We start from the raw sequence: 27,825 nt of genomic DNA on the forward strand, positions 1-27,825 counted from the left end.
ATAGTTTTTACTCAGACCACTTGAATTACAATATGCTCAAAGTTTTCATGGGATTATTGCCCAGTGATGCCAAGATTTAACTGCCTCCCCGAGCTTTAAGGAAATACAAATGAGGGTGCAGCATGCAAATTGGTGCTGGTTAGTATGTGTGTAAAGGCTAGCTATTGAGAAAAAAAACAACACTGAACAGTTGGATTACACAGAAATATAAAGGAACTGGAAAAGGCTACACAATTTTATGAAATTAAGATATTTTAAATGTTCTTATTTTTACACACATTTAGCCTGACATTTTTAGTGTCTTCGTAAACTTGGATCCTTCTTGTGAATTAAAAATAAAGTGTGCATAATTGCAGAACTTGGCCATACAACAGGACTTGGTATGAAAGGACCCACCTACTCCCTGGTATGTCTACAAACTATGGGATCTTCTCTGGAATTTAAAATAAAGTTTTTGGCTGCTGCCCACAGATTGTGGGTACTGATTAGCAAGGCAGTGTCCTTGAAAGGCTAAAGAGCGTTAAGACTCAAAAAAACAAACAAAACAAAACAAAACAAAAAACATTCGAAATTCAAAGCAACAGAAATGTCCCTCACCAAAATTCTGAACTAGCAGTGAAAAGTATCATTTTGACTTCACTGCTCAAACATTCTACATCATGCCCGGAGAAAACCCACGCTGACACGGGGAGAACATGCAAACTCCACACAGAAGGGCTTCCCCACCCAGGGTTTGAACCCCTCACCTCGGGTTCAAAACCAGGAACCCTCTTGCTGTGAGGTGACAATGCTGTTGCAGGGATGTGACTAATTGCTGGATTTCAAATCACTTTGGGAGTGACAACAAAAGATTGAAATTAGTTATTTGTTTGGGGGGTAAGTGTAACGGAACTTATTTGTAACATGCATGGCTGTAGACCCTGAGTGTTGTTATTGTATTACAGTACTACAGTAATTTGTTCTTTGTGTATGCACATAATCACCAAAAAAAAAAAAAAGGCAAAATAAATTCTACAAAATTCCTCATAGAGAACAGAGAAATCCCACCCCCTCTTTCCTCTGTTGTTCTCTCTCTCCAGTAGCACTAAGGTGTGGCCATATTGCAGTGGTCACGTTCCACTGCCTCTTTAATACGCAGACACATCCTCTAATTGCAATCAAAACAACAAAACAACATATGTCAGGCCCTCAGAGACTGGCAGCAGCGTGTCCTGCAGGCTCCACAAATGATGAGTGATGCTTGACAAATGAACACTAGATTGGCTACATAAATTACCCTCTCTGTATATTCACCCTGTAACAACTGAAGCTCGGCAATCACAGCATCGATCAGAGCTGTGATTGAGGCACAGCACGGTGATGGTATGGATGGATAAAACAAAAGAATAGATGGGGAATGGGACATTGAGAGGATTAGGCAATGTTTGGATGACAAATGGAGAAATGTAATGAAGGAAGAATGGAGAGTTGGAAAGCAGGAAGAGCACAATTTTAGTAGGGAGGTCAGCATCATAAGGAACAGTGCCTTGCTGCAGTCAGTTTAATTCACGAGGTGTTACTTAGATAAAACAACACCAGCAGTCATGGAAATTAGGAGTTTAACTAGCCAAATATCCAGAAGTGAAAAACATAAAAGGTCCAATTCACCCAAACTAGCAGTGGTAGCCAGCCATGTCAATTATTCTGGTTTTACTTGACCATAATTTGAGGTATCTGTCTCTATGATTTCTGCCTTAATGTTAAGAAAAAAGTACACATAATTACATTTGTGGTCTCCACAGCATTAAAAATGACATTCAGTGTGTGTAACAGTGAAATCTTTTCCCAGATGTAGTGGATTAAGAGGTGTCTTTTTCCTCAGTGTTTCCACTGAAAACTGTTGTGACAGTGTGTTCTTTGGGTTATTGAGAGTAGGACATTGGACATGGTTTATGAAAAGAGATGCAGCTGCAATTTTTTTAATGTCATTTTTAGATGCAAGGGCATAGGTTTTGTTTCAACATTACCAGGGACACAAATCAAAGCAGGGGGTTTGGAAATTTTGAGCGTCAAACAATTTCCTGCATATTGGTGATTTTTTTTATGCACCAATCTGAGGCTTTTCTGCATAAATTTATGATGGAAATATCTTTTATTTCATCGAAATCTACGCCCATGGCTATAAGCACAACAAACAAAATTTAATATAGATCCAGTATGTTGTGGTTGTGGAAATAACCTCAGAAACTAACTGTATGGCTAGATTACAGAAGAGCAAGATTATTATCTTGTAATGTGGCTGAATAATCCTTTAAGGAGGTTGTAGTTGTGAAAAAGTGGTGGTGACATATGCATGAACTTGTATTTTATTAATGCACCAGGGCTGCATTTTACAAGGACCTACAAGCACCACATACAAATTAGTGGAAGTATGTCAAGTACTTTAAAATAATTAATGGGAAGCATAACTGGATAATGGAGCTTTTAAGGGGGAACACCACCTAAATTAGGAATTTCAATATACTATTTCGATAGTTCAATCCATTATTTATTTATTTTTTTGCCAATTATATCTTGGATTCATATGAATGTGTATTTTGAGACACATTTTAGTTTTTGAGTAAACAAACAAAAAACAAAAAAATGTAATTTAAACTTAAATTGCCATACAATATTTTGGCAGCCCCCCTGCAGTAACTCTGAGGACTCCCAAGGGGTCATAGGCCCCCTGTCTAAGACCCAGGCCCAGTTCTAGCACTACTGTTTTGGGATTTGGGAAAGGGCTGTTTATATTCTCTAAAAAATCTTTGGACTTCCTTAGACCACAGGAATAACATGTAAATACTGAATATGAGCATAGCTCCCCTTTAAAGCCATTGCAGCTGTGTTAAATAAGTATTTCATCAATATAAAGAGGGTCCTTAAATAAAACTAGGCTGTCCATGCAGAAGAACCAATAAATGCTCCCGGTGGTGGGTCAACTTGTCCGTTTGACACAATGGGAGCGGCTAGCAACAAACAGTCTTGTGCCTCTATACTTTTTGTGCCTGTGCTAGCGGCATGGGTGGAAGGCTATATACGAAATTACAGCCTGTAGTTGACAGCCCAGGAGAATGTTGCATTTTACATAACTGACATCATTCGGCAGAGTTTCACCGGGGGTCACTGGTTAAATGGAGGGAAATTTATCCCAGTTAATTTACACATGCTATCCATATTGTTTTTGACATAAAGCTGGTTAAAACTCAGCAAAGTATTCCTTTAAGTGTAATATGAAGGGAGTTGCTTGTTGTGATGAACCCACAGAATTATCACATCTATCTCTACAGTTGTCCTCTGCTCTTTATATTTTAAATGTCTTTCAGCTCACACGTTGTTTTGCTTCAGCAGGCAGAAATTTCCAGTTTTAAAAAAAAACAAAACAAAAAGAAGCTCTGATTAAACCCTTCAAACATCAGACAGACAATATTCTTGTTTCCATCAAAATTATGATGGAAAAGTTTGAATTAAAATCCCCTGATTGGCACAAACTAAAATATGCTCGCCTTAGCCAGGTTTTGGTTGATTCGAAAAAATGCTGACTCACAAAACAGGGGATGGAAACAGTTATGTTCGAATTAAGTCTGACGTAGTGCACCTCTCTCCACGGTGATATCCACACTCCAGGTCGGGAAGGCAGTAATGCATTTACAAGCTGGTTGCCAACCGCCAGAAAATGTAGAAGAAGAAGAATGTGAGACTTGTTTTTTTTTTCCAGTTCTGCGGAAAACTCGCGCGAGTTCGTAATTTTCACCAAAGTCCGTACATTTAATGAAAACACACAGGATTCGCATTTCTTTTAATACACATTTCCCAGTGATCCACATCACTTTTGGATGGAAGCATAGCTAATAAAGGATTACCCTCTAGAGCTAAAATTAATGTAAATGTTGAAGTTACATTAAGCAACTCCAACAACATGACAGGGGGATGTGAACTAGTAAATGCCAGCACAGCACATTAACAACAACCTTAAAAAGGTAATAAGCTAAGGTATTACCAGATTTTTCTGCTGCTCCTAAGTGGTAAAATAAATAAATAGATAAGTAAACTGTAGCTTCCATTAGTATAAACTCATAGAAAAAGAGAACACACTACAACTCTCATCCACTTCGGTGATTTTTTTTTTCCTTCAAATTTATTAACATGTATTCTTACGGATTTAAATAACCACTGTAATAACAATGAATATGTTTTAAAAGTTTTGTCACAGTCAAATACAGATATTAAAAAACAGTATCCAAGATTGCAAAGTCTTGAATGACTGATAAGCCATAATGAATAATATGACAAGACTTGTGATACAGGTACAAGACATAAAAATATTAAAAGGTACAAGACAATACTATTAGCATACAGTTAAAGCAGTTGTTAGCATAACAGCATGCCTCAAAGGAACAGGTCAATTCCACCAAGGCTGATTCCTGAATAAAATACTAAAAAATATTTCAAGGTAATTCCTTGATTAGCTTTAACATTCTTTGGCCATCTTATTCCATGTACGTGGACAAAAAGATGTCACAGTTTTATAAAACACATCAAGCAGCAACATCAAAGTTCATGGGAACAATATTTAAGTGGGTGCGAGCCTCCTGGAGCCTTTGTTTTTGGACACTATGACGAATCCCATAGCAAAAGTAGATAATCAGGCCTGTGGAATAATTTGTGAGGCTTTTTAGTGATGATTTTTTTTTTTTTTTTTAATTTATTTATTTTTTTTAAAGGAATATAAAGCCCTCCACATCAAGCTGTTATCTAAGGCACTTGAAACCAGTATGTCCTTACCTACTGCCATCCAGACAGCATAGCTGATCCAAATCTCTCCTCCCAGCTGAACCATCAGATAGGTATTGATGAAGACACTTAAAACTGGAATCACAGGTAGACAAGGAACCTACAATAGCATAGGAAGTCATGACTAGTTTGGTATGTTAAAACAATAGTGTGACATTTTGGAAACATTTATTTGCCTTCTTGCCAAGAGTTAGATGAGGGGATTTCTAGTCTCATACCAAAAAACTGGGGAGGAAAGAAAAAACAACTGACAATATCCTATTTTTGTACAGTAACTGGCTACTTATCTCTACTTTCTTGTTGTCAGTGAAAAATTAAGAAAGAAAAGTAAGAAAAGTAAAACAAGCAGTGCTGGGTAAAATGTAACTAGATTTACTCAAGTACTGTAGTTAAGTACACATTTTTAGAAACTCACTATATACTTTACCTGAGTGTTTCCATTTTACGCCAATTTATACTTTTTAGATTTAAATTATTAATGCATCATCATCATTATTAATCAACTAATATATCTTAAACTACCCACAGTATATAAATGTAATTAGCTCCACCTTTACCAGCTTTAATATTAAAGTGATGCTCACATATTACAATTTATACTTTTGCATCGAATTGACACTGTACCTACGGCGTAGGCACTGCATTGACACAGAGCCTACGCCAGCCTACGCCATAGTGTGACGTGCACCTCCCCAGAAATGGACATTGTGGCGATGCAGACTACCTGTCTATTTTCGCAAGCTGAAAACCCATTTCCCTCAGTGGAAATGAAGCTTTTCTTTACTTTAATATCACAGATAAGAAACAGTACATTGTGAAGACAATAGAGCCTCCACAAAATAGAATTTTAAGTCCTATGTGTGATGCCTTCATGTAAGTAAAGGAAATCTCTGGTAGTTGCTGGGCTAATTTATACACTATAAAATGCCATAGGCTTTTGCTAATAATGTTAGCATCTAGTATTTGGAAAGCGTGTTTAGTGTAAGACAGTTGCTTTGTTGATGTATCTTGTGAGAAGCAATGGAACAGAACTTTGTAATGTTACCTTTGTTAAATGTTGCTGTTGTCCTTGGCTTCTTCATAGAGTAGAGGAAATCCTCGTTAGCTGCTAGGCTAATTGATACAATGTAAAATGCCATAGGCTTTTGCTCATAGACCCTTTTACTGTTAGTAAACAGTATGATGTTTTTGGAGGCAAAATAGTTCTACACAGACAGTTCTGTTGGCATGTTTTAGACAATGGAAGATAATGTCAGTGGTGCATTCAGAAATACTCATTCTAAATGCTGGAGCACACTGTGGCACATACCGAAACGTTTATTAATTTAGAGCACTGTCGGAATATACTGTTTGGTTATCCAGACCACCGCACTTACAGGTGGCAGAGTATCTGGGGAGACGGAGCAGCAGAGCACCGAGCAGAGTGAGCATGTAATTAACTTAACTGCTTGTTAATTTATGTAGAAATATAATGATCCGTTTCTTTGACCAACAGAGCTGTCATTTTAGTGCAGTGTCAGACTAAGTTTATGAATGCACCATGTCAGGTCCTCACTCTGTGGGACCGCAAGTGTTACTCGAAGTAAACACTGACCAACGGGACCTGGCCGACCCCTGTGCTGCCACTTAGGGGATCGATTATTTGAAAGGAAGCTTTGTGGTTGATTACTATGTCAATCTTACAAAGGAGGGTGGCACTTGAACTGTTTCCTCCAATTGGTTTCGTCATCTAAGGTAACACTAGCTAAGGTGCTAAGAAGTTAGCTTTTCAGAGAAACCAATATTCTACCTAATACTGCTTCCAAATTCTGATTGTGTGGGCATGATAACCCTTTATACACATAATGTTATTCATCCCTACAACATGATCGCCTCTGTTCAGTCATTTCGTCAGTACACTTTAGTGTATGCGATAAAATGTAAGTTTTGAGCCATGACTCCTTCTCTTCTGATTTCCAATAACACAACAAGACTCATGTAGCCTACAGACCTGTGATAGCGAGTTTTGCATCCAGCTAGTAAACTGACGTCATAGTGACATGAGCCCTAAAAGGATCTAACATTAGCATCTTGTGTTTGTGGGGAAAATGTGTCCAGCAAAAGACGAGTGCTTCGTCTATGAATCCTGCAAGTTATTATGAAGCTGATTTGTGTACTTGTGTTTGAAACTGTTAGCCATGTTTAATGTGTGTTTTGGGCGTGTTTTGAATTAACCCAACTTCCCAGGGGTCCGTGTCATTGGTTCGACATCCTATTAGTCTGACTGTCCGTGGTGCTGAACGGCTCGCGGCGGGCGTATGGTGCGCCACGACTGGCTTGAGGCGGAGCAGGCTCATGGCTTATGTGTTCGTCACTTTCTTTTTCATTTTAACCCACACCATGATCTTTTCCTGACCTTAACCAAGTGGTTTTTGTGCCTAAACCTAACCAGACCTTAACCACAGGGCATCATGATGATTTCGGAACGGACTTCGGAACAATGAGTTTAACATGGTCGGAACAATGGGATGTCGAACCAATGGGCTGTCGAACCAATGGGCACTTCACAGCACTGTACAGAAAGCCCACTGCCGACTAGTGTTTTGGAGATGTAACTGCAGAGTGACAGTGATACATTCTTGTCATTAGCTTAACAGTCCAGGGCTGCTACAACAAGCTAACTGTTGCATTGGCTAAAGCAAGTATCTAGTATCTACTATCTGTCTATCGAATTAATGTAAAAAGGACATTTGGACTCTGCTGAAAAGGTCTTAATAAATGTAAATTTTTAGTTGTTAGTAATTTGCATATTAGAATTGTTTTTCTAATATGCTACTGTATGAATCCATTGCTTTTATTGGAGAGTACCATTGGACCGACATGTCAATATTATTATTATTACGTTTAATACTGTGTTCTGGTTGTTGATAGGTTAGGCAGGACATCCTCCGGTGGAGCTTCATTTTACGTGTTTCGGCGAACCACAGATTATTATGAAAAATGTAACATTATTTTACACTCTGGTCCTCCTCTGTTTTTAAGAGGCAACAGAGAGATCAGACTCCTCTGCTATATTCCATGCAGCTATAGCTTGCAGCAGTTAACAACTCGACTCATTCTGCCTAAAGGTAAGGGAATCAGCCGACCAGCCCCTCCAGTGCTCACTAATTCACAACAATACAACTTCCCATATAAAAATTACCTAGCAAAACTCCAAATATCTCAATCCCAAAACTCTTAAAAGTGGAGTTCTTGCAACCAAAAATAGTGTAATTCAAACAGCGGTCATTCAGTGTGGGTTTAACCTGGGTAGGCCTCCCTTCAATGGGCACATCACGTCTTTGCCATGAACTTTCTTCGCCCTGCAGCAGCCCCTCAGTAAGGCCCACTAACTGATCGCCCTAACAAGATCTCCTCACTGGAACTGTAAAGGTGCAAATCTTCAAGATGCATGAAATCCTGCCCACCATCATCGCCCCTCCAGTTTACCATGAAAGCAGCTTTAGTTGTGCTCTGTGGCTGTCTCCAGATGATAACAACAGCGAAGACCAGTGTCAGCACGAGGACACAGATGAGCAGCACGCTCCAAAGCTCTCGTCTGCGGAGGGAATGCAGAGCCTCGGACAACAGCACGCTTAAAACGATCACCAGGAACACTGGGGAGAAATCAGAGCTGTCAGGAAAAACTAATAATTGGAATTTTGTTTTGTGCCCAAATTTCTAATGGGGAAATTTGTTTGTGGATTTATGTTTCATTAACTCTGGATAGTGGCACTGTGGGCACCCTGTAATTAAAAATGCAGTATGGTTGGCAACAAGTGTGAGTGCAGAAAACTATCAAACTATGAGGTAAGAGTCTGTTGAAGACACAACCTGATCTCACAGAAATACGTGAAATGACCATGACCGCAGCACGTAATGGGTTGAAATTACGTGCCAGTACCGCGGAAACAATGCCAATGTAAAGTCAATTAGGATCCATTGTCCACAAGCACCAACAAATTCATGACCCAATCAGACGATGATGACTTAAGCCTGTGTCTATCTCCTCCCAAAATCTCAAAAATGTACAATTAAAGAACTTTGTGGATTTTTTTTCCTTCACCTTAAGATGAAAATGGAGTTTCTTTTTGAAGATGGAACTTAAGTGGTTGACTATTTGTCTGGACAGGATATGGACATGTATATTTAGGGGGTTTTTTTTCTTTTCTTTTCTTTTTTTAAATCTGAATTGCTTCTGTGGATATTTGGTCAACAGTCAATCAATCAATCAATTTTATTTATAAAGCCCAATATCACAAATCACAATTTGCCTCACAGGGCTTTACAGCATATGACATCCCTCTGTCCTTAAGACCCTCACAGCGGATAAGGAAAAACTCCCCAAAAAAAACCCCTTTAACAGGGAAAAAAAAACCGGTAGAAACCTCAGGAAGAGCAACTGAGGAGGGATCCCTCTTCCAGGATGGACAGGGAGTGGGTGAGTAGTGTTCTCATATCTCTGACAATACTTTCTTTTTTTGTATACTTTTCCAAAATCTAAATTGTTTTCTCACTCCAATAGCATTGCCTTTTGTTTAGCTATATCCCAGCCCTCTGCCAACAGCTGTCTACTCATCAGAGGACAAGGCAAAAATGTAAGCATATCCATGTTTCATGTATTACGCGAACTGGCTTACTTTCTTTTACTTTCTAATCCATAGATGTTATATTTGAGAATACACACTGTCTTGTCATGTTTGATTTGCAGATCTCCCTGATGTCCACCCATCAAATCGACAGGCCTCTTGAGTTTGGATTGGGCCTACAGAACTGACTCCTTATGCATCTTTTGGCATTCATTTTCTGTAAATAAATCAATCATGTTATGTTGACTTCAACTCAGCCATGTCTGTGATTACTTGGGTGGGGGGTTACATGAGCCTTATGCATATGCAATCATAGTTTGGTCAAGTATTGTGCAGGTAATTTCTTTTATTTGGTATTCTATGTGACCGGTTCATCTATGTTCTATTGGCACCTAAATGCAGTGGGCATCTTTTTCTCTAAAGATTTTGGCTACTATATTGCTGTTACCCTCAGCAAACCCTGAATCTGCCATTTGGCTAACCCAGTCAGTGCTCCCATTAAAATGCTCACTTTCTGTGGCTCTAGACAAGCACACCAACAGTCCCTGTAGCTGCTCCTTCCATGCACCACACTTAAGTTCTAAATCTGCTCCCCCAAAATTAAGACACCCATGAGGCACCGGGATAGACATCATTTTAAAAAGGAATAAAAAATCCTGTGGATTTGTATTTTACTCTGCCTGCCCCCCCCCTGTTAAATATAGTTAAAATTTAATTAAACATCAGTTTTTCAATTTTTTCAATGTGAAACCATCTAGTGGTTAAAATAAATTACCAACATCTCCATGCTGTCTAGATGCAATATGTGTATTTTCAGATGTTGGTTTCGATAACTGAATTTTTTACAGTGGTTTGAAATCTGCTTTTCCATGCATGGACGGCTGCTAAACCTGCACGTCTGGCTTAGTCAGTTGTGAAGCTACAGATGAACTGTCACTGACTAATTAGCTCAGTGAAATAGAAATTGATCCTTAGTCTCATAGGTTGTGAGTTCAAGCCTCAGTTGATGCAAAAGGCAGATTGTGTTGCTAAATTCCTAAATGTCTTCCAATTCTTCTGCTTGTTGTTCAGAATTGCCTAAAAATGCCCAGACCTGACCCATCGCTGCACAGCAGCTATAATTCCATTTCATATTGCCGTCCGTCTGCCGTAACCAAATCCAAATGTCACCAATAAATAAACAAATAAATAAGAAGAAAAAAATAAGGCTGAGCACAGAAGAACCAGAAAGGACACACCATCACATGGAGCCAGCAACCTGGCCACCCTCCACTCCACCAGAGGAGAGCGGACCCCAAGCCAGCGCCACAGAACCAGTACAACTTCCAAATCTGGGAAAAACACTTCTACTTTTTAAAAACTACAATTCCCTAGGACCGCGCCATGTAGCTTGATACATATCAGCAACATAGTTGTAGTTCTTCTGATTTGCAAAGTAGGGCTCTAAATAAGGTTGTAAAAAGATATATCTACTGAATATATTTAATATCTAGTAAGGCTGAACTAGTAAACACACTGCACCTAGATGAACTATGTTAAGAAAAAATAAAGATGTCAGCTAATTTTCGATATTTTAGCTAATACGCTAGAAACAGCATTTTTGGGATGGTAGGTTTATTGTGGCTTGTAAGAAAGAGTTGTAAAATAGAGTCATAGACAGCTCTACTGAATATATCTAATATCTAGTAAAGCCGAACTAATAACACTGCACCTAGATGAACTATGTTAAGACAAAAAAAGCAGGGATGTTGGCTAATTTCAGATATTTTAGATTATTTTTTGGGATGGCAGTTTTTGAGGCTTGTTGTAAAATAGAGTTGTAAAAAGATACATCTAATGAATATATCAAATGTCAAGTAAAGCCGAACTAGTAATGACACTGCACCTAGATGAAATATGTTAAAAGTAAGGATGATGGTTAATTTAAGATATTTTAGCAAGTTCTCTAGAAACGACATTTTTGGGACTCTGGTTGTAGAGTTGTCAAATAGTGTCGTAAAAAGTAAATCTACTGAATATATCAAATATCTAGTACAGCCAAACTATCATATTATCATCATCATTAATTATTATTATTGGTGGGAAATTATAACAGAGGAATATATTTGCCATTTTAATATCAAGAACACTTCTGTGTTTTTGTGTGTATACAGGAATGTTAAAGATATCACTGAGGAAAACGAGGTTGACGTGATGTTGAATCAGGGAATCCGTGTGTACACCACGGATCCTAATTGACTTTACGTTGGCATTGTTTCCGTGGTACTGGCACGTAATTTCAACCCATTATGCGCTACCACCATGGAATGCGGTGTTAAGAGGTCGTGATTTCACGTATTTCTGTGAGATCAGGTTGTGAATAGAACAATAAGGGATTACTTACATATAATTATGGTGACTGTGTTGACATTTTTAGAGGTGCGCTGGGTGGGTCGAGATGGAGGCCTTAAAAGCCCCATTACACTAAACGGTTCCAGGCCATGGATAAACCCAGAGTCTTCTTTGTATCTAGGAGAAAAAAAAACAACGCAACATGCTTGTAAAAGCTAAAGTAGATGGTTTACATGACTCAAGTTGGCAGAGTAAGTCTGTATAAATAAGTAAATTTATCTGAAATATTAAAATTGTGACTTTTTATTGGACAGATTGCATTTACATTTAGTTGCTCCAAGTGTACATACCTTAGTATGAGAACACACATGGCAACAAGACAGTAGGCAAAGATGGTCCCAATTGAACTCATGTCAACCAGTCCCTTTAAGTCAAATATCAGGACCATGAAAGCTGGAAAGAGATTCACATATGTTACTGACAGAACAAGAGTCTGGGAATGCTTAGTCAGATGATACGAGGGGCATTAGTAAAAGCTCTCGGGGTGTAAAGATCAATTGATTTGGATTGATATATTGATTTAATTATTAACAGTCTCATCTATGCAAAGCTAAAACATAGATCCATATAGTCATCCTCAGATTACACCTTATTTTGAAACTCCATTTACCCAACAAACATCAGCCAAGAAAAAGAAGATTGAAGGTAATGTTATTTACTCAAGAATAAATCAGCAGCGTTAAAATTTCGAGTTAACATACAACATACGAGTCAACAGACAAAGCTCATGCTGTATGTAAACAATGCGGTTATGAGATAACACAACGTAGCGTTACCTGTCTGGCCAGCATCACACTCTGCTAACCATATGCCAGCACAGCTAGCTTTATCTGCCATTAGCTGTTCTGTTTCAACAATGGTGGGCTCAAGTAATTTTCTGTTAGGAGATGCAGTGACTTAAACCAGTGGTGAGTAAAAACAAACAAACAAAAAAATAATAATAGCCTACGTGTAATAGCCTACATGTAATTTGTTAAGCTATCAGTAGAGAAAAACACAGCTAGCCACTAGGCTAATTTATGCAATGTAATTTTGCATTAAGTAGTAGCACGTGACTAACGAAAAACTATTTTGAATGTGAACCTTGACAGTTATTATTGGGCTGAATTTTACACTTTTGTTAAACAATGTCATTGGTAATCCATGTTCAGGGCTTTTTGCCAGATAGACCTTTTAGAGTTTTAGTTTTAGAAAAAAAAAAAAAAGAAAAAAAAAAGATTATGGTTCATGTTAAAATGAAAACATTTGTTCCAGAAACAGCTTTTTGACAGAAAGACCTGAGGGTTAACTTATCCAATGTGTTGTTCTATGTATATTGGTGGAATCAATTTAAAGTACTTTACTGCTCTGAAGCAGTTAGTCATTTACATTATTTATGTGTTGCTTTTATCTTTTATGGCCAAAAGCAAAAAAGAAAGGGGTGGCAGCTTCTTCTGTAACAGACTGTTAAATGGGCAGATGATATCGTCTCATATCCATTGCAGGCCCCTGAATCGCATCAAAATCATTTTTTGGCAGACTTTATAATATCGGCAAATATCGCATCATTACCCACTGAAGTGTTATCATATTGTATAGTGATGAAACTAGTGATTTATATCCCGAGCGCGTACTGCTACAATATTCCTTTTAATGACCAAGACTCATGTGTAGCAGGTTACAATATTCATATGTCTATGTTAGAGAGAAACAATAACTGCATAGTATCGCTACTTTTCACTTTGGACAAGCAAAATAACTCATCTTGGGACAAGATAATAGGGTTTAGACTAAGACGATAGGTTGCAAAATGCCACATAATTTTTAATTTGAATGTTTTTCTTTAATGTGCAATGGCCATGTTTTTAGAATTATTTCTTTGTAGAGGCATCTGTGCATGGCATCTACAGTATGGTTAGGGAATTGTGATTGTGGCATACAAATTATGGCAAACCCTTTAACATTTAATCAGTGGTGGTGATAACAAATGTAGATCAACAATTGCTTTTTGACGGGTTAGAATTCCAAGCCAAATTATATGACAAGTCCCTTTAACATTTCTTCAGTAATGCTGACAAGTAGTGTTGTTTTTACAAGTGTAAATGACACGTTTAACATGTTAAAATATCAATTTATGTGCTTTATAATCAGATTAAGAATTTAGATTAAATTTTAATAAATCCGTAAATCAACTGACATGTTACAAATCTATTTTCACATGCAGATATTGCATTTTGGCTAATAGAAAATGATTTATAGATGTAATATAGTGTAATGGTTACATATCTACATTTCCTCTTATAGCTGTTCAGAACGGGATTTGAGATATCAAAAAGGAATTTCCACTAGTCAAAATACTATTGTAGATATCTTAAATGACATATGTAGGATACATATTCCAAATTAATGCACTAATTTGGGCTATATATCCAAAATGTATTTATTAATTTATTATTTATATTATATACGTATTATATACATATTTATATTATATACTGAAACTAAATCTACTGGTGCTGGAGCAAAGCAATGTATTGCTGTGGACAAGGGCTGCAGCAATACATATTTTAGCCTCCTTACAAAAGAAGTAATACCAGTTTAAGTGTGTGCTGTATTTGGAATATCTTCTCTGCTTTACCTTAAGGTCCAGACACACCAAACTGCCTTTAGAGAACTAGTGGTAACGAAAGCTGACTGGTGCGATGCCTCAGGTCTTTTGTGCATTGGCCAAAGTTGCACATGAACACACCGCAAAGACTACAACAGATGGCCAATCAGTACATAGGTTCTGCACCTGCGTGAGAGGAAAAAACTTTCCACACCGGCAGACGGAGGAAGTCTGTATTCATTGTTCAAAGAGAGAACCAGAAGACCATCTTGATGTTAGTTAGCTAGTTAACACATTGAAAAAAAAATAATCCAATGTTGAAAGAACAGAGCATATTTAGTGAGCGCCACTGAACAATAACACAAACCATCACGTAACGTTGCTGCTTAAGAGCTCAATGGCTACCTTATGTAACCAGTTTAGGCCTATTTCAAGCTCATTCCCTCTTGACTTCAGCTCTTTGTTTGCGTTCCTCAAGTCTGTTTCTCTTCTCGAGCACTGAGCTGAACTGCCAATCAGAGAGGTTTCATTCAGCAACTGGCTCCTCTGTTGCAGACTCAATATGCTGACTCAGCCCCAAAAAAATGCAACTGGGGGCCAACAAGGGGCAACACGGCAGGACACGCTGCACCAACCAGGGGGCAACAGATGCTCATTAACAGCCCAGCAATGACTGACGGCTGAACATCAGCCTGGTGTATCAGGGCCTTTGTACACTAACTTCTCGAGGCAGCAGTAGACCAACAAATCTGTAAATTTTTGTCAGTGGAGTCTGATGGCTTTGAGATAATGGCTTCAGTTTCCTGTCAGAATAGGCTGTCTGATGGCAAGGTAAAGCATTGAAAGTATTCTAAAAACAGTGTACGATTAAACTGATTGGTTTTTTTATTTATTTATTTATTTATTTATTTTTTTTTTTTTTAGGAGGGCTTTTCTTTAGGTGGCAAAAAAACCTGACCAATAGAGGCAGCATTTGCTCAGCATAGTTTCATTTCATGAGCATGATGTGGTGGGATCTACCCAAAACAAATCTTGTGATCTGTTTTATACATATATTTGCAACCCAAGAGTTGTCTAAATCCCTCTCTGTGACACTCTAGTTGCATAAAGTTCCAGGTGTAATTGCGAATGGATTACCTGCCACAGCTCCTGAAGACAGTGTGGCAAAGACAGGACTTTGCCTGGGGCTCATGTAACAAAGAGGCTTGAAGAACAGGCCGTCTCTTGCCATTGCAAAGAGCACTCTTGGCATTGGAAACATCATTCCCAGGAGACTGTGGAAAAAAACAAAACCACCATTTCACAAGAGTGAAGGGAGAGCTTTCCAACACCAACTAGGTTAGTTTTCAGTCCCATTTAACATATGCACGTTCAAGCAATCAACAGACCTTGCCACACTGAAAAGTTTGCTAGACTATACACAGCTAGCTTTATTAAAATTCAACCATTTGTTTTAAAAATCTATTAAGTGTGTAAATTAAAGTAAGTGGGGTGGGACTACATTAAATAGAGTATTTTCACATTTTGACATGCAATTAGTAATTTTTGAGAAATATAAATGCTGATTGTAATCCCTGTAATCATGTCTTTCTGTGCCCTGTCCCTTAACCTTAGCACAACTTTTCTCCCAGGGGTCAAATATTACCTACCAAAATTGGCTGCAATGGTTACCTTAACCCTGTCCTCTCCTTATGTATAGGACTACAGAGTGTTACCTTGTTGAGAGTGCACAGAGGGATCCTACAGCCACAACATACTTTGCGGGCTCCCAGCCAACATATTCAAAGGCCACAGGTAGAGGGCTGTGGCTGTCGAGCAGATAGTAGGGCATCATAAGTGTCAGAGCAGCTGACACGCCAAAGTAGGCCAAGAAGCAGATGAGCAGGGACGCCATGATCCCAAGAGGTATAGCCTTCTGTGGGTTCTGCACCTCCTCCCCTGAATGAGGAAGTCCATAGGATTAATTCTTGCATTCTATCTGGGGCAATATTACTGCACACATAAAATACCTGGTAATATATTTGAAATGCTTTGGAATAAACAGTTGTTTATATCCTGTGTATTAGTTTAAAAAAAGTGCCTATTCATCCCAGGCTATTGTTCTGTTAAAATTCACCAGAAGGTGCTCTACTCAGCAGTACCTGTTGTGGCAATGCTGTCAAATCCGACAAAAGCGTAGAAACAAGTTGCTGCTCCTGTGAATGTGCTCTCCAAGCCAAAGGGAAAGAAGCCCCCAACACCAAAATCAACAGCTTCATTTTGGGACAATGTAAGGTTCCTGTACAATGAAAAAAAGAACAAACCTTTATCGATTGCTTTCACTCAGAGTGGACATTCTCATATGAATTCTCTATGTTCCCTATTAACATGGCAGCAGCTAAAAAACATTCAAAAGCATTACGAACATACATAAATACATTTTTCTGCTTTGACCAAATGTATCTATTCATGCAGATATTCTGTGTCTTATTTGCTGTGGTTTTGACACTAACCACTGTCCAATGTTTGTGCCCCTCAAAGCACTGAAAAAATCCTAGATGGCAACTTGTCTCTCCAGAATTAATGTCCTGGTTATTCTGGACAATTCACAGAATCCACAGTACTCAACAGTTTTACAGCCCGTATCAAAGTGGTAGACATTTATATCTGTGGATTACTGTACACAAGGGGTTTTCAAATCTGACACCATGGCCCCCTCCTCAAATGAAATTGAGACAACTGCACCCCCATCATCCCCCACCCCCAGGCACAAGAGTTTTTTGCTTGCATGTCTACAGGTTTTCAACACAGGGTCACTAACTATTTGAATGGATAGAAGAGAATGTCAGTGTTCAAGGAATATCAGAACTATGTTGATGAGGTATTGTGAGCCTTTGTAATGTGGAAATAAACAGATGGTACATGCAGTGGCGCCCCCAGAAGATGTTCATAGGGATGGCCAGATGAGGTCACTGAAAATCTTGGGGTGGAACACTAAAAGCAAAAGTCCTAATTAAAATCCAGCAATTCTAAATGCTGTTGAAGTATATAGGCTAGTTGAAAACTATGTAAATATGGTATTTAAGGAATTGCACATTAATATACTTTGGTTTCTTATTTAACAATTAATATTTCTAAGTATCTGATGTGCATAGACTAATACCCTTTGCAGTTCATTATTTGAGTTCCACAACAATCCTGTTTTAATGTATGCGTCTTTGTATGTTAGGCGATTCATTGTCCTTCAAATAAGAAAGTTCCTTTTCCCTAAATAGACAAATACACAGCTTTAATTTGAAAGAGTACTTCGATTGATGAGGGTGGTCATGGCAGTTATAAGGGGAGTTTTTTTCCCTTCTTGTTTCTAAGTGTATTTATGGATGGACATATTTACAGAAAGTCACTGAACCGCAAAATGTGTATCATGCCCTTGTTTTCAGATTTGAATGTGAGAACTTTCAAAGGGCCAATCTACAAGAATGAGCTTCATACTGTTTTTAGGACACCAGCATGTGTCCATTTGACCTCATGCAGTATCTTTACCTCAAGTTTTTATGTCATTTTGACAATTGAAGTTTACAGTGTATTAGATGTAGGAGAGAAAACATTTTTAAGTAATTTAGGTGTGCTGACTTGACTATCTTGTGGAAGTAAAAGTCATAACAAGGTTTCTGTAGGTGAACCTGAGGAATGGTAATCATTTGAATCCAAAATAAGCATAAGTTTAGAAGAAAAGATCTTACTTCATGTCTCGAGTTGCATTCAGGATAGTCTCCTCACTGATGCGCCAGTTGTTGATGTCTCCTTTTATAAAGCCAGAGATGATAATAAAAGCCAATACAGTTACATTCACTGCAGTAAAACCTGTGTTCACGATCACAGACTCTTTCACACCATAAGCAAGTATACCTGAAATTCAGAGGAAAAGGTATTAAAAATATTAACTGAATTTCAGCTTGTAGAATGTTTTAGATCTTCTACTCGTAGCCTTTACATAAAATTGCAGATATTACCAGTGAGGAGCATTATCAGCCCAGCAGCCAAGAAGTCTGGGTATGGAGCCAAGCCAGGTGAATCCATTGGTGTATGTTCTCTTAGAGTTTCAGCAATAACGTTATGGATAAGGTCATCAAAGGCCCCGGTCCAGGCTTTCGCAACACTAGATGTTCCTGGGAAGAACAAGAAAGTATATTGACATTTTGATCGATCCTTTTTTACAACCCACACAGAATTGATGACTAAAAAATATGTCCCCTCATAAAACTGACAGTTACATAATTCAACAATCAAAACCTTCAGGACTGATTTTGTCTAATGCCACAATGTCATATGGGATGGATGGTAAAAAAATCCCAATGTTAAGAGTTCATCAAGAGGTTTGTATTATTACAGATGACAGTGTTTGCTGTTTGATAATTAAATATACTGTGCAATTGACCCTTTGCTAAGCCCCACCCCTTTGTGATGGTCTTTCAAGCTGTTGGAGCTAGCATGGAGCCTACACTGTAACTAACTGCACTCTCTGAAAAAATAATATCACATTTTTGGAAAAACAAAAAAGTGATAAAAGCAGACAGAGGGGTCTACAATGTGTTTTAAGGATATATGGTGGCTAAGCACAGGTTTGGGCAGCCCTGGTCAAAATTTCACTTACTGTGAATAGTTAAGTAAGTAGAAGATGAACTGATCCCCAGAAGCCATGAAGTGAGAGATGAGACATGCTTTTCAACATTTTAAGCAAGATTAGTGTATTATTTTTGTTTCTTACAATTTTAAAGTGGGAAAAAAAGGAAAGGAGCACCCTGCAAAAGTTTGGGCACCCCAAGACATTTGAGCTCTTAAACAACTTTTACCGGGAGCGTATCTATGTTTCCACGGTTCTATGTTTCCAGGGTTCTATGTTCCCCACTTAGCCCTGCAAAAAAGGTTCTATGTTTCCCGCTCAACCAAGCGGGAAACATAGAACCCTTTTTGTGTAAGCAGGGAACATAGAAGCTTTTTTGCAGGGTTAAATGGGGAACAGAGAACCCTGGAAACATAGAACCCTGGAAACATAGGGATGACCCCCTTTTACCAGGGTCTCAAACTATAATTAGTTTGTTGGGGCTATGGTTTGTTCACAGTCATTGTTAGGAAAGGTCAGATGATGTAAATTTCAAAGCTTTATAAATACTCTGACTCCTAAAACCTTGTCCCAACAATCAGCAGCCATGGGCTCCTCTAAACAGCTGCCTAGCACTCTGAAATCTAAAGTAATTGATGCCCACAAAGCACTAGAAGACTATAGGAAGATAGCAAAGCAAAAGTTGAGGTCTGGAAGACCAAGAATATTTTCCGAGAGCGCTGCTTGTGGATTGCAAGAAAGGCAAATCAAAACTTCTGTTTGACTGCAAAAGACCTGCAGAAAGATTTACTGGACTCTGGAGTGGTGGTGCACCATTCTACTGTGCAGTGACACCTGTACAAATATGATCTTCTTTCAAGTGTTCTCACCACAAAATTCAGTGTCAGAGGTTTGCAAAGGAACATCTAAACAAGCCTGATGCAAGCCTGATGGAGTTAAAATACAACTTGAAGGGAAGCAATGAGCAAATGTATGTTTAGAGAAGGAAGGGTGCAGAATTTCATAAAAAAAAGAACAGCTGTCCAATTGTGAAACATGGAAGTGGATCAATCATGCTTTGGGCTTGTGTTGCAGCCAGTAGCACGGGGAACATTCCACAGGTAGAGGGGAGAATTGGCTCAGTTAAATTCCAGCAAGTTCTGGAAGCAAACATCACACTGTCTGTAAAAACAAACTTAAGATAAGGAGAGGATGGCTTCTACAACAGGACAATGGCTATGGTTACATTCGGAATGAAATGAATCTGAATGAAATCATTCGGAATTAAAGTGTTTCCAGGTAGTCTACATGAGAAATATTCATTCCGAATGAGGGTCTACATGGGAGATCAGTTTATTTGCCTTTATTTGGGTCTGCGCAAGGTTTGGGGCAGGGAAGGTTTCTGATTGGATAGGGGGCGGGGCGGATGTTACATGTTTACGTTTACCGGAAGAAAACACTGTAGTCCTCGCTCCGGATAACAAGATGCTTGACGACGCCGTTCTTAGTGCGTTTTTCGGGCTTGTTTTGCTTATATTCTTGAAGCAGCAGTATGACAACAACCTTGCTCTGCTAATGCTTCGTCTGTTGAGGAGGAGAAGGGAGGTAGAAGGTCGAAGAAGGGAGATTGAAGACAGTGCTTTGGCGTATGTGAGTGCAATGAGTCTGACTGCTCTATCTCAGCCCGTTGATATGCGCGCTATATACGTCATCACGCCGGAAGGGCAAGAAAACGAGCATGCGCAGAAAGACCGGAATGAACTTAAAGAGGAATGAGTGGTTACATGCATGCTAAATTCTTTCATTCGGAATGACAAACGGAATAAACCACCCCCTTTAATCGGATTAAATTTTCAATCAGAATGACCATTTTTCAATCTCAATGACCGTTTACATGACCACTTTTAATCGGAATGGTCTTTCATTCCGAATGAAAGTGGAATTAAACTGTCGATGCAAATGCACTAAGTGTTCCTAAACACATCTCAAAATCCACAATAGGCTACCTCAAGAGGTGCAAACTGAAGGTTTCACCATGGCCCTCACAATCCCCTTAACATCGTTGATAATCTGTAGATAAACCTCAAAAGAGCAGTGCATGCAAGGTGGCCCAAAAATCTCTCAGAGCTAGAAGCCTTTTGCAGGACGAATTGGTGAAAATCCCCCAAAACAGGAATTGAAAGTCTCTTAGCTGGTTACAAAAAGCATTTAAATTGAAACATTATCTTGGCTAAAGACTGAAGAAATGTCATATTTTTTTCATGCCTTTTCTAAATCAGTTCATCTTCTACTTGCATAACTACTCACAGTAAATGAACTTTTTACCAGGCGTGTCCAAACTTTTGCATGCCATTGTAGCCAGGATGTCAAACTCACTCAGCAGCAAATCAGGTTATAAAGATGGAGAGTTTGAAGCTAAAGCCTAACTATAGGCTACAGACATGCATGGTGGTAGTTGTAGGTTTGCTACCTCTTGAGCAGGAGCAAATGCCACAGTCCTTTTTCTTTGTTTTCTCAGCACAAATTTCAAAAGTATTTGCATCTTTCTACTGCATAGACAGTCAAGTTTTATGAAAAACAGCATCTGCCCAGCAGTGAAATACTTCTTTAAGCTAAATAAACTAAAAACCCTCTTGGATCAGCTGGAAAATGCATCATCACAAAGCATGAAAAGTTGACTTTTTAAGAGATCTGTGGTTCTGTCAACAGAGAATATGATACATTGCTGTGGATTTAAGTACTCACCAGTATGCAAAGGAGTTAAAATGAGCACAACATTAAACATCTAGAGCAGTAAAATGCAACATAGGCATTTATGCGGCAGTAATATTAATCCAAAACAAATGATATAATTGTAAAACAATAGGGGAAGATTTTACTGCGCAGTGAATACTTTTACTTTTCATACCCTATGTTCATTTTGTTGATAATACTTTACACAGAGTGGTATACCTTTGTTGTGTTTTACTTACTGATAACGTAGGATAACAGCAGGTTCCAGCCACTCACAAATGCCCACACCTCTCCTACAGTCACATAACTATAAAGGTACGCTGAGCCTGTCTTGGGGACCCGGGCTCCAAACTCAGCATAACACAACCCTGCAAATACTGAAGCCACTGCCGCAACCAAGAAGGAGATGATAATGCTGGGGCCGGCCACTTCCCTGGCCACCTCTCCTGACAGCACGTACACACTGGCTCCGAGTGTGCTGCCAACACCCAGACCCACCAGGTCCAAGGTGGTCAGGCATCGACAGAATTTAGACTCCTCACCCTCTGGCACCAGAGGCTTCTTACGAGTCAGGCTCTGAATTAACCGTAACACTTTGGCACAAGTGATTCTGAAATCAGCACATCTGCCACTGAATCAGACACAAGAAAGGCAATAAAAGAATTACATATGTGTAAATATGGTATTAAGGAAACACTGTTTGGTAAGTAACATAAGACATTACTTGGCCGATATTCAAATAATCGGCACTTGGCACCTGGGTAAAATGATGCCTCTTAATTAACAACTCAGAATGAAAACCAAAATAAATTCACACTTTGAGATGCAAAAGCCTCAGCATAATATTAAACAAAGCTCTGAGCAAAGTGAAGTGACGCTGATGTAAAGAAACATTACCTGTGAGCCATGTCTGAGCCAGTGTGTTTGGACTGCAGGCAACATGGAGTGAAAAGCAGCCCTGTCCTTCGCTGCTGGTGTTTGATGGAATCTCCTTTCACCCTGCAGCCAGCAGACTGCCACCACCCCTGCGGCCTGCTGTAGGTCCACACCTGAAATGAATTAAGGCAATCAGGGCACTGAGGTGGAGGCCTCCTGAGTGAGGTCTTCTGCTTCTCCATCAGTTTAACACGCAGTGCAGTGATTCTGTTGACATGTAGATGTGCTGCATTGTAGAGAAATGGCAGATGACAAATCAAACAAAAACAATAACAAATGTAATAGGGATGGGGAATGTTCTATAGATGTCTTGAAAATAGTCACAAATATTTCAGTGTGACAATATTGTATAGTCCTGCAATACTGTATGAGTTTTATTGTTTAGTATTAAAAAAAATGATTTTTCACTTTCACTGAATTCACTGATTAATTTTTGGAACTGATTGACACTAAATTAAAGGAGCAGTGTGTAAGATTTATTGCCATTGCCCAGCACCTGCTGATGCGTGCTAAAATGTGTTTTTTTTCTGATAGCTTAATGTGTGCTCAGCTTTTTGAATACACTGAATAAAGCAGTTCAGTGTTAAAAAAAAATCTGTTTTTACGACACAACTTCATTTGGGGGCTGCTAACTACAGTGGTTGATGCAAAAATGTGAATGGACCTATCTAGAGCCAGTGTTTGGTTTATCCTTTCTGGGCTACAAGAAGTGGCTACGTAAAATGAACAAATATTATATTCCCTGTCTGCCAATGTATCCCCCTAAATCCTGCACAATGGACCTTTAAGTTAGGATGAATGTGAAAGAGTGCCTAAAATCAAAGTTTTGGGAGTGACGGTTGGTTGCCTTTAATACTGCTAAGTGTTAATGAAAGTGTATTTTATCACATCTGGTTTTTATGTGCATATGAGACACTCAAAATGACAAGTTTAAATAGAAATTTCTACTTTAGAATTTTTTTTATTTTTTTTTTACAATTACTAACACCCTTTTTTTCAATGTATAGTCACATTTTTAAAACTCTAAACACAATTAGCACATCATCTTTCCATTGTGGACCATATCATTACTGCAATTCATTGTGTTTTTACAGAATATACAATCAATTAAGTCATTTCTAAAATGTTTAAATTTTATTTATTTACGATGCTTGCACAAGGCATGCCAGAGATGAAAACCTAATTTTCCAGACCGTACAGTTTTTTTTGTTCCCTTGAACACATTGGTCCATTTAGAGGTTGCATTTTCAAAACAGTTCACACACACAGGCCTAATCCGGAGGTCTCTGGCCAAAATGACACATTTAAGTTAGCAAAATGCTCTCACACTCACAAAACATTAAAAGCATGCTAAAAAAGCAAATACTTCAATGAATTAACACAACTGATGGCCAAATGAAAATACTCTTTCAACCAGTTATTACAAAATGGATGACAAAATATAAAATATAGCTATCAGTATGGGCCAGTTTAACCTTGCAGTAATTTGTGCTATATGCCTGTGCCATTTGTTGATACTGTGCATAGTTATAGAAGATGCCAAAAAAAAGGCAAACAAGCATTTCACAGCACTGTATTCTCCTCTCCAAAGATAATTTTACTAGAGATGCCAAACCCTGACTACGGTCTGCACTTGCACTTCTTATACCAGTTGAAATACTATTAAAAAAAAAGTCTAAGAAAGATTTCTTCATTCATTTTATTTTTGTGTGTTTTTTTTTTTTTTGTGGAGGTATGAGCGAGTGTCCGTCAGGCAGTTTGTTTAACACAAAATTATGATGTCAGGAACTTCTAACCTGTAATATGCACATTGTATCACAAGATGGCAGCAGAAGTATTGAGAAGAAATGCATGGCTGTGTCTGCAGACCCCTGTCTTCTCTCACGTCTCCATCGATGACATAATCCCTCTGCCAATGAAAAGGAGGGAATTCTGTTTGAAATCAGGGAAGATGGAGAAGATAGGAAGAGCAATCTGTTTCCTTATGCTCATGAGGCAGAGAGTGGTGGCACACTTGTCATTTTCACTTTGTCAATATTATTATGATGATTGTGATTATAGTGTGTTCATTTTATGAATGTAATTCCACATTTCACTCTTTCTCTCCCATATCTGGCAGAATAATCCTCCATTCATTTGATAAAAGATTGTGGATAATTCAGTAAGGGCTCTTCCTCCCCTCCTCCCTCCATCTGCTTCTTACTGTGGGGTGTGTGAGGGATGCCCTTGCTTTTCACTGACTATTAATTATTCAGCCCGCTAAATTAATATGCACATTGTGACTGTAAAATCACCTACAAATAAATACAATCACTCTCTAACACACCCACCTCCCACATTGATGTGTATGTGTGTTAGCAGTAGTAGTATTGGTGATGGTGTGGATGGCAGGAAGCCAGCAGAGTGTGTGTGTGTGTGTGTGTGTGTGTGTGTGTGTGTGTGTGTGTGTGTGTGTGTGTCTGGGTTGCTATAAAGTTGTTCTCTACACTATCTATCTGCTCTAATGGAGTGGTAATTGTTAGCAGTGTACTAAAGCAATTTCTTAACCTCATCTTGGCAGTGGGGGGGAAATCAATGCTGTTTGACATTGCTCTCACTGCGCCGTACATTGTCACACCTGTGTGTGTGTGTGTGTGTGTGTGTGTGTGTGTGTGTGTGTGTGTGTGTGTGTGTGTGTGAACGCCTGCATCTGTCTGTGCAGTGTAAGCTTGACACATCAGAAGTTGAGGCTGGTCACCATGGAAACCCCCTACCCAGGAACACTTTCCCATTTGGTAAACGGCTGCTTGGGTGGGGAGGTCCTCCGTGAGGATGCTGATAGAGGAATGAAAGAGTATCCAGGGCGAAGCATCAGTCACCTACCCAACAGGCTGGAAACCCCTCTGTTAAAGCATAAAATGGCTCTTCCATTTTGCACTCATGACAACAGAGGTGTTCGCTGTACAGATTACCAGCGCGGGGAGTAACTATTTACATGTAACATAATTCAAATTACATAATCAAAATACAAAATAAATGTAATTGTAATTGGTTACAGTTACCAAGAAAAAAGTACGTCATTAAAAAGCATATATGTAGAATATAACATTCATTTTGTTGCTTTGCATCTTTTTGTCATGCAGGAATGCCTCCTATCGGCTTATTAAGGCAAAGCTGTTGGGACAAATTTCAGTGCAACACCATTAAGGTTTGGATGGCTTACAATGAACAGACAGGCTTCATCCATTTGGCAGGATGCACTCAAATTTTGAGAATTGTTTTTTATTGGTCCTCCTTTTTGGAAATTCTTCCAGCTCTCATCTGCCAGTCAAGTCAATGCGCAGTGCTCTAAGCAACCTGCTGTAAGCCAGGCCCCCAGGCACTGAAGCCAATTTTCATAGTAGCTAAACAGTGGAATTACACCATTAAGTGATGTCCTGTGGTCCAAAAAGACTTTTCCCTCACTTTTTCCACCTGGCAAAAGAGATGTCATTGAATACAATTTATTGAGCATCACAACCCTAACGAAATGACTTGTTTCACTATCAGGATTTATTACATTCAGCCTAGTCAAGTCTAGAAGAGAAGCACAATTGAATCATTTTCTATCCCCCATTCCAGTTAGTGGAGTGCTAACCCGGAAGTAGTTGGCTCGGATGCGGTAACTCTTTAGTGCGGCTGCTTTATGGGCTGCACAGTGTGGAGGCAGTGTCAGTGATCCAGATAATTTTATAAGCAGCAGTTGAACCATTTTGGCTTCATGTGCCACTGAGCAACTTTCATAGGAATGAATGAGGCCCTCCAACGCTGAATCCAATTCTTTTAATTTGGTTCTCTTCATTGAACAAAAATGCATTTCAGTGCTGGAAATTCAACAATATTTTCCATCTGAAAAGGAGGAAAGGGCCCTTACATCAATGTGAGTGTTTACCAGCAGCTGTCAACATGCCTACTGTAGTATACAATTGCATGCAAATGTTTATACATACATATATACATATATACATACACACACACACACACACACACACACGTGTATATATATGTACTAGTCCATACCCAGTGAGTGCACAGTTGCCCACGTACAGTTTCACATGGTGTGTGTTTGGGATACAGGTCATAGGAAATTGCAGATTAAATAGTCAACTGAACCCATTAAGAAGAGCAATGTATTCAGACAGAGTTTTTGTGAATTTGATAGTACGATTGCTTTATTGAAAGTACAGTAGTACCATTGCCAATAGTGGGATAGTTAGTGGGCTAAAACTGTACATTAGTAGTTGAGGTAGCACATTGAAAGGCAGATAGTTTAAGTGTTTATATGTTGTATTGACTTAAAAGTGGGGCGCACTGGTAGTTCACATGGGAAAAGAATATACTAATAGTGTAATTTATGGAAAAAGTAGCTTTGTCACCTTCTACCTATGCCAATCTTCAATGCCTATGTGCAGTTTCACATAGATTGACCACGTCAGTGAGTAGAAAAACGTGGGACAGACAGAATGACACACTGACAGTGTCCGTGATAATGTACAGCATCTTGGGGCAAATTTGTTCCTCATGAGGAGAGGCATCTCTGTGCAAAGTTTCATGTCTCTACGGCATACGAAGCATGAGACATGCCCATTCAAAGTCTGCAATTTCAATCGGTTGCTATAGCACCTTTGGCCAATTGATGTAATATTGCTTCATTTGCATCCTCCCATGACCCTCTACCACTGTGCCAAATTTCACATGGATTGACCAAGTCAGTGAGGAGAAAAACGTGGAACAGAGACACAAACACAGACACAGACAGAGTTTTCGTCATTATATAGTAAGATTTATGTGTATATACATATATATATATCAGAAAAAAACCTGAAATTCCCTGTCCTGCTTTGCATTACATCATTGCTCTGCTGATATGGTAGTTTTCCTTTAAGCCTGTCTGACAGATAAAAACCCTGTTTGGGACTCTCTGGGGGAGGCAAAGTTTAAGCAGCTGTGCGCTGCTCTCCATTGGAGTTGGAATACCAAAACTAACAGAAAACACTTCTGATTAGGCATTTTCCCAAATTGCACAGAACTGATAGATCGAGGATAATGTGAACCTACCTCCTTGTTTAAAGGAAACAAAAAAAACCCCACCCTTTCTCTGTATAATACAAGTGAGATTAAAAAAGTATATCAGGTGCTCTTGGTAAATGGGGATCAAC

At 38.9% G+C, this 27,825-nt stretch overlaps 1 protein-coding gene across 3 annotated transcripts; it reads right to left on the reverse strand.

Moving 5' to 3' along the window:
• Nucleotides 1-4,181: 4,181 nt before the first annotated feature.
• LOC125903606 (cationic amino acid transporter 2-like) lies at nucleotides 4,182-22,698 on the reverse strand. Of its 3 annotated transcripts, none has more exons than XM_049600628.1 (12): nucleotides 22,610-22,698; nucleotides 21,952-22,343; nucleotides 18,390-18,545; nucleotides 18,120-18,180; nucleotides 16,539-16,675; nucleotides 16,113-16,335; nucleotides 15,535-15,671; nucleotides 12,101-12,203; nucleotides 11,803-11,927; nucleotides 8,281-8,447; nucleotides 4,804-4,912; nucleotides 4,182-4,669 (listed from the first exon to the last, which is right to left on the reverse strand). In XM_049600628.1, the coding sequence occupies exons 1-12, from the start codon at nucleotides 22,618-22,620 to the stop codon at nucleotides 4,557-4,559; spliced, it is 1,734 nt and encodes a 577-aa protein (XP_049456585.1). In that variant the 5' UTR covers nucleotides 22,621-22,698; the 3' UTR covers nucleotides 4,182-4,556. The 3 variants fall into 3 exon arrangements, with proteins under 3 accessions (XP_049456585.1, XP_049456584.1, XP_049456583.1); XM_049600627.1 differs by having other exon boundaries at nucleotides 16,155-16,335; nucleotides 18,120-18,285; XM_049600626.1 differs by having other exon boundaries at nucleotides 18,120-18,285.
• Nucleotides 22,699-27,825: the final 5,127 nt, after the last annotated feature.

Source organism: Epinephelus fuscoguttatus, linkage group LG16, assembly GCF_011397635.1.
Source record: "Epinephelus fuscoguttatus linkage group LG16, E.fuscoguttatus.final_Chr_v1".
Classification (NCBI taxonomy): Eukaryota; Metazoa; Chordata; class Actinopteri; order Perciformes; family Serranidae; genus Epinephelus; species Epinephelus fuscoguttatus.